At 37.0% G+C, this 8,052-nt stretch overlaps 1 protein-coding gene across 2 annotated transcripts in view; it reads right to left on the reverse strand.

Moving 5' to 3' along the window:
- LOC148358502 (chloride channel protein 2-like) overlaps window positions 1–7,660 on the reverse strand; it is a 158,259-nt gene extending 150,599 nt beyond the window's left edge. For both annotated transcript variants that reach the window (XM_088345397.1, XM_088345396.1), the window contains exon 1: window positions 7,504–7,660. In XM_088345397.1, the coding sequence (XP_088201523.1) occupies window positions 7,504–7,554 (51 nt within the window). In that variant the 5' untranslated portion in view covers window positions 7,555–7,660. The remainder of the gene's footprint in view (window positions 1–7,503) is intronic.
- Between the last annotated feature and the right edge of the window lie 392 nt (window positions 7,661–8,052).

The following is an 8,052-nucleotide window of genomic DNA, read 5'->3' on the forward strand; positions in this document are numbered from 1 at the left end:
CTTGATGGTATTGTCAAAGCTGTTTTACTGCTAGGATGCCCATGCAAAACTTATCTTGCATCCGGTTGCAAATTGTTTTTAGAAAAAAAAAAATATCAGGCCAGGACAAAAACATACTATTTCTGCGTGTTACAAATTAGATTACTAAATGTTAGTAGCACTTGCAGTGATTATTTCAGTTGGGAGCCAAACTTGAGAAAGTTTCCTTTCTAAGAGACAAAAACATACAGGATCTCTAAACGGTACAACGGCATTCAATCCACTGTGGGTACATCTTAGATTAAGATTTTAGGTTAATTTTACAGGATTGTTAAGGGGTTAAATTTCAGTAAACAGTGCCCTCTTATGGCGAGTTTTATTAGGGTGGCTGTCTATTAATGCTTGAAAAAACCGTAGCGTTTTCCGATTACACAATCGCACTACGTCACATAACAATGTCGATTATATTTCGGTTAATCGTGCAGCCTTTCCTTACATCGTACCACAAATGGTCAATACACTTGCATTTGCATTGCAAACTTCAAATATGGTAATGTCATTGATAATGTTGCTTTAAATAATAAACCTCTGGGATGAAAAAATCTGTGGACAAACATTGCATATGGAACAGGTGAAAACTATATTCGATCTGCAACCTCAGTGGAACCGTTTAAATCTATGCTTAAAACACACTTCTATTCTATAGTTTATGAATTACCTATATTTCCTGTTGATGATATTAATTGTTATTGCAACATCCATTGCAGCCTGGTCATCCTGAAAGGGGGAGTACCTCATGTGCGGTCTCTTCTCAAGGTTTCTTCATTTTCCTCATGTTGAGGTTTTTGAGTTTTCCCTTGCCCTCATGCAGGTTTTAGATCAGGGGATGGTGTGGACTACAGTTTGCAATAATCTGTGGTCTGTGCAACCCTTTAAGACACTTTGTGATTAAGGGCGTCACAAATAAAAATGACTTGACTTGACTTGGCCTCACCTTTGGTTCCTATATCACAATTGTTTGCATACAATAAACTTGTCTATCGTACAAAAAGAGTCTACCCCTACCTCTACGAATTCAGGATTTGACCTGGAACAACAGTAAGACCACCCGCGTGCTCACACTTACTGTAACTTGAGGATTCAACACATCGTCAATCCAACCTTTCAGTGGCCTGCCATTCAGTACAGTATTTCTCACAGCCTAACTACAGTGGTTTCTTTCACTAAACTGCCCACAACAAACCAACACAACAGCCATTTTTATACAAAGAAACCATGCTAGTACAACCCACCAGGCACTGATCACAGGCTCAAAAAGAGCCCATTAAGACTATCTGAGCCTATTCTGGCAGTGAAGTTGTTTGTTTCAATTTCAATGCTTTGTTGATCCACAAATTATCAGCTGGGTGAAGGACCCTAAACAGAAAGGGGAAGCCGGGGAGGTAATTTCTGTAGCAAAAACTGCTTGCTCATGTTGCTTTAGTCTGAGCATGAGACCCCACCAGGGTGACAGAGCGTCCAGTGCTGAGCCAGAAAGTAAAACATTGTGTAAGCTCTAAAACACGCAGATTAAATGACACACTGAGGAGGTGTGTGCACGTGCATTTGTGTCGTTTTTAGGAAAACATTAAAAAGTATGAGTGGTTTATCCCATCGAAACAATTGTCTTTCTATTGCCGAACGGTACTTGCAAACCGATAAAAAAAGTCTGCTCAAACAGAAGATTCTTCGAGCTTACCAAAGGTTTTGTCAGCGAGAGCGCTGAGACATTTACATGCAAGTGTGTGCATGCATGCTCACTGTGGAGAGACCTCAAACTGTTCATCATTCTGAGGGAGAAATCCTTAAAAATACAGTTTGACCACCAAGGTTGCAGATTAAATAGAAAAAAGGTAAACAATGACATTTGATTTTAATCAACATTCACTAAAAGTATTTACGAAAAAATATGTTGAAAATCAGCACTTTGCAAGATTAAGATCTAGGGCATTTAAAATAAAAATGAATGCATGTCAGGGCTGGGGAATAAATCCAGTTAATTTGTCATTTCAAAAATACAACATTTGACAGTTTGACTAGATGGGGAGTTGAGCTAAAACATTTAAGACCTTGTGCTGGATTTTAAAACTGTTTTGCTATATCCATATACCATTTTGCACATGTGTTTGATTAAATGGGGACATTTTTACCATTCTTTCTTTTGAGTTTGCATTGAAATTATTGTAAATCCTCCTATTCATCCATCCATCCATTATTTGGACCGCTTATCCTCAGTAGAGTCACGGGGGTGCTGGAGCCCAACCCAGCTATCTTTGGACAGTGGGCAGGGGACACCCTGAACTGGTTGCTAGCCAGTCGCAGGGCACACAGGGACAGACAATTAGGTCGCTCATTCACACCGAAGGACAATTTGGACTAGAAAATTAGCATTTTTTTGGAATGTGGGAGGAAAGCGGATTGCGCGGAGGAAACATGGAACATGCAAACTCCACACAGGAGGTTCGATCTCATGACCTCAGAACTGTGACGCACACGCACTAACTACTGCGCCGCCGTTCTGCCCCTTATATCCTCCTACAAAAACCATATTTTTTATTTTATAAATATCCTCTCCTCTCCTGCATTTTAATCAATCAAATTTGCTTTTAATTATTGTTGTCTGGTTTAGTTTTATCCCTTAGTCCAAATATTCTTAAAACCACAAATTGTCCGGATGACAGAAAAAAAACTTTTATTTTATTTTACACAGTATCTCCCAGTACTAATTAGTGTCAATGAGTTTTATCTCAATGGATAGCGTTCATAAAATCAGTGTTTTTGAGCTAGAGTACACATTTCTTTTTTAACCCTCATCTTGTGTTAAGGATCGGCACAACTAACCGTTGTTAGTCAGTCAATTTTGCTCGGGGTCTAACTTAATCCTGAACACAAAAAAAGAAAGGAGTATCACTCAATATAACAGTAGTTTGTACAACAAACATTATATGCACCCATAACCATATATTCCCGTGTTAATTTGATTTTATGCCCCCTGAGACACATCAGTTATTAAAATTTTATGGCCTGGGTCAGCAACCCGCAGCTCAGGAGCCGCATGCGGCGCTTTTCCAAAAATGTTTACTGACTGAAAAAGATTAGAGAGGAAATATATTTTTCCTTTAATATGGTTTCTGTAGGACAAACATTAAACAAAAACCTTTAACGATTTACAATGCTGTAAAAATGTGTACAATAGATATTACATTTCAACTACTTTGACACATATCTTTGTTTTCCTCTCTTCGGGGTAGTAACAGTTACACCCCTTTTAAAGTGACAGCATCCCAATATATTTTTATATATTTCAACACAGAAGTCACATTAACTAGTAACAAAAAAACTGTTTTTATTAAGTGAGTTCTGAGTTTTGTGAGAATATATTTTGAAGAACTTAAATTGGGATATTATTTGTATTTTGTTGCTCAGGCTCCGGCCCAAGGATGGGTGTGTTGATTTGGTATCGAAAGAGAGAGAAGAGGATGCTCCTGTGTTTTACCCATGCACTGACTTGTGACATTTGCACAGAAATCTAAATTAAAAATTGTATTAATATGATTTTATGTAGCTTTTCAAAATATTTTTATGAATGCCTGCTGCATTTTATTGCACTATTTTTGTTGCCCGGATGAGCGGCACATTGTTTGTTCAGTTGTGTTGGGGTTTTTTTTCGGATCTTTCAAATAAAATGACATCAAAAATTCTAATTTTTATTGCATTTCTTTAATTTTATAAAAGCAATGAAAGATACTGTAATTCATTACTATTAAGTTAAACTTGAGTCAGTATTCTACCAAAGAGTAGTTATGTGGTGCATCATTCTACTCAGAATGTGCTGCATCCAACTGAGTCATAAATATAGCAGGCTAATATAGCTAATATAGATACATACAGGACATGTTGCATTCATTATAAGCCTCTTCTTTTTTTACGGCTCCAGACCAATTTGTTTTTTTTGCTTCCAATGTGGCTCTTATAACATTTTGGATTGCTGAGCCCTTCCCTAACACAAAACAAGGGTTGAAAATCTTGAATGTTGAAAATGTTTTAAAAAATAAAAAATAAATCCTATAAAGGTTCAATAAAATTTTATAAGTTTCAATAAAGTTGTATTTTCAAGCTTAAATTATTATTATTATTGATTGGAAGGGTTCTCCTTTTAGTGTAAGAAAGCGATTTACAGAGCGGCTGGCTAGCTACACGTTAAAATCGGGTAAACGCGACTTCAGCAAGCTCTCCGCGATGAATAAAATACAAAAGAGTCACAAAAGTAGCGGTTTCTCTTGAGTTGTAGCTACAGGTCATTCGTTTCATAGGTAATGGATTTGGTGTTGGGGAGATACAGGCTCGGCAGCATAACTTGTCAGACTTTTTACGTAGTCTGGCCGCAGTAGGCCGGACCTTCAGCCTAACGATCAGCTTCTCTACTGACGCCGCTTCAGCCCATTCCCGCACTTGAACACAATCCACAGAGAACTTGCAGGTGTTTAGCATTTCTTTGCACTTTTCTGACTTTCACCAGAGAACGATTCAATTGATTATTTTATTTTCAATGTAACGGGCTGCAAAAGCTACGAGCTGTCGCATCGTCAATCGTTTTGGTGGCCATTTGTGTAACCGATAGCATACAAGAGCCTATCACACGCACACTGCTTGAAAACTTTGCCTCACATTTATTGTCTGGTGTCACTAAGACTTGCCTCTGATTGGCCAACCCATTAAAGCCCTCACTGTGACAATTCTGGTTGGCCAAACACTCCATTACTAACAAACATGGAACTACAAATCATTGAAAAAAATGCAGTGTCTTGCTATTACATAATCGCACTACGTCACATCGCAACATTGAGTGGATTTCGGTTAATCCTTCAGCCCAAAGGCAAATCTATTGCTTTTGTTTTTAACTTGAAATGCATCATACATATCTATGAATAATAAGAACATTTGTTAAAATTAAAAAAAAATCAGCTCTGGAAGTTTACACACCAAAAACAAAGAAAAAAAACGTTTTTCTGCTGAGAGATACTTTTGCTCGTTTTAGGTATTATTTTCATTTTACTACAAGTTTTAAAAAGTGTCATATAGGAAATTCCGCTCATGGTAACACATTTTGCTCATATTAAATATGTTTATTTTTATTAAAAGTCTAATTTAAGTAAAACTAATAAAAACTGAAACAAAATATATATTGTGAACTTAAGCTAAATTATAGCCTGCTTAGAAAAGGAAAATGGGAAAATACATTAAATACACACAGTACCTTGTTTACAAACAAACAAATCTTGTGTTATGCATATTCCATAATAGTGGACATTGCAGGATGAAAATTATCCTTTGTTTGTCATCTTTCAAAAGGAAATTAGAAGTAATCGATCAGTGGTCCCCAAACTATGGCTCATTGACCCTATCCCTAAACCACACTCAACATCTGGGTCCACAATGTAACGGGATGTAATCCAGGATTGCAGCGGTGAGAACGTTAAATCTTTACCCCTAGACTACAGAATATACATTTGATGTAAGAAAAGGCATTGGGTTTTATTTTGTAATCACATCATCTTAAATTGGTCACTTAATAAATAAATTGATTAATGAAATGTGCCGTTGTAACCTGTGAAACGCACGATAAAATTAGCATTTTTATCTGGTACTGTGACTAAAAAGTTATTAAGAGATCAAATTTACTGTCCTTTCGCAAGTCCCCTATACCAAGAACTGGTCCCAGAGCTTTGACAACCAAGCTAAAACTGGAACTGCTAAGACTGTGCACTGCACAGCAGAACGTTTATATTCCATGGACTTCCATGGAGTGTTATTTGGTTGTGATTTATTCAATGAATATAGTTATCGTTCATTTTATTTTACCATTTTTCTGTGACGAATCCAAAGAGGGTTATTTGATTATTATTTGTTCCATTAATTGATCTTCAAGCGATTATTTATTTCTGGCTTTTGTTTATTAAGGAATGTAGGAGGTTTCACTGGTTTGTAAAAGTGAAACAGTGAAACCTTCTACATTCTTTAATTCATTCATCTGGAAGGACGAAAGCATGACCAACTTGGGTGCCAAGGTGCTTAACTTGTTTGGGTGTTTGGGCATTTGGGTTGGCCGTGGTCCCCCCAAAAACTTTTTGTGGGTTTTTTGTTACTTTTCCCCTTTTTTAATTTTCTTTGTTTAAGTGTATGTTTGTCTTGCTGTCGGTCACCTCTCTTGAGCGATATGGCCAGGATGGATAGATAAACCTATATTTCGATATACATCTAGATATCTACATAGATAAATCTATATTTCGATCGACATCTAGATAAATAGACAAACCTATATTTCGATCGACATCTCGATAGACATACCCATTTTTCGATCGATATCGAGATAGACAACCCTATATTTCGATCGATATCTAGGTAGATAGACAAACCCATTTTTCGATCGATATCTAGATAGCTATCTAGATAGATAGACAAACCCATTTTTCGATCGATATCTAGATAGCTATCTAGATAGATAGACAAACCCATTTTTCGATCGATATCTAGATAGATGGACAAACCTATTTTTCGATAGATATCTAGATAGATAGACAAACCAATTTTCGATAGATATCTAGATAGATAGACAAACCTATTTTTCGATAGATATCTAGATCGATATCTAGATAGATAGACAAACCTATATCTAGATCGATATCTAGATAGATAGACAAACCTATATCTAGATCGATATCTAGATAGATAGACAAACCTATATCTAGATCGATATCTAGATGGATAGACAAACCTATATCTAGATCGATATCTAGATTGATAGACAAACCTATATCTAGATAGATAGACAAACCTATATCTAGATCGATATCTACAAAGACAGACAAACCTATTTTTCGATCGATATCGAGATAAATAGACAAACCTATATCTCGATAGATAGACAAACCTATATCTAGATAGATATCTAGATAGATAGTTTCATTGATTGTGGCTTTTTGGGGAAAATATTTGCATTTAGGTACTTTTCTGTTGCAAACTGACTCATTAGAGAAGGGAAAAGTTATGTGACCCTCAGAGGAAAGATTTGGGGACCCCCGTCATTAATGAACGTATGTCAAGTTTTCAAATTTAGATTCAGATTGCTACTGTTATGTTAGTTGTACTAATGTTTGTTTTTACCAGAGACACGAGCTAAAAAATGACGGTGATGATACACAACAAAGCCACGTGAAAGTAGAACATTTCTTATCGTTTTATTATAAACTCCAACATCATTCATTATCAGCACCACCAGCATGATACGCCAGTGAGCGAAACACCGTTGGGAAAAGTTATATTTTCACGTTTCTACTTCAAATAAGCTTCAAATTCTGTTCACAAGAACGTTTATTAAACTTGCCAAAGTGTTTGGTAAAGTTCGGCGCTCTTCAACAATGTATAAAAAAGTGAATAAGCGTTTATTGTGTGTAATGGGAGAGGTTTAATTGAACTCCAACTTACCAGGGTTTGTTCATACTGCAGCGCCCGCTGGTCGGAGCCGTCCCCGGCCATGGTGAGCTCCGTGCCGCCCGGCTCCCGCTTTCTACTTGCCCGGGATTGAGAGCGAAGCGACGGATACACGTCGAGCTCTGCTTGCAGTGGTTTGGAGCACGTGACAAGCGAGTTGCGACTCAGGCACGCCTCCTGCTTCTAGCCCGTTTTATGAGATTGCTAGCCGGGGGAAGAGTCACTTGGAAGGCGGGACTTTGGTTCTCGTAGGTGGTTTCGACACTCCCAAATACTATGGAGGTAGATTTGTGTCTTTAGTATTCAATAAAAAAAAAAGTTGTTTCCATTAAAAGAAAAAACATTTTAAACGCAAATATATGTAAAGTCATTCGAAGTGTTTTTTTTAATTTATTCGAACTTTTTTTTTCTTTCTTTTTTGAATGAAATGTAAAAAAGTTGTTGTTTTTTTTGTCGATTGAATCATTATTATCTAATTAGCTGCACCGCTTATCCTCAGTAGGGTCGCGGGGGTGCTGGAGCCCATCCCAGCAATCATCGGGC

This window comes from Urocampus carinirostris, chromosome 10 (assembly GCF_059441175.1).
Source record: "Urocampus carinirostris isolate Australia breed hairy pipefish chromosome 10, RoL_Ucar_1.0, whole genome shotgun sequence".
In the NCBI taxonomy this organism is placed as follows: domain Eukaryota; kingdom Metazoa; phylum Chordata; class Actinopteri; order Syngnathiformes; family Syngnathidae; genus Urocampus; species Urocampus carinirostris.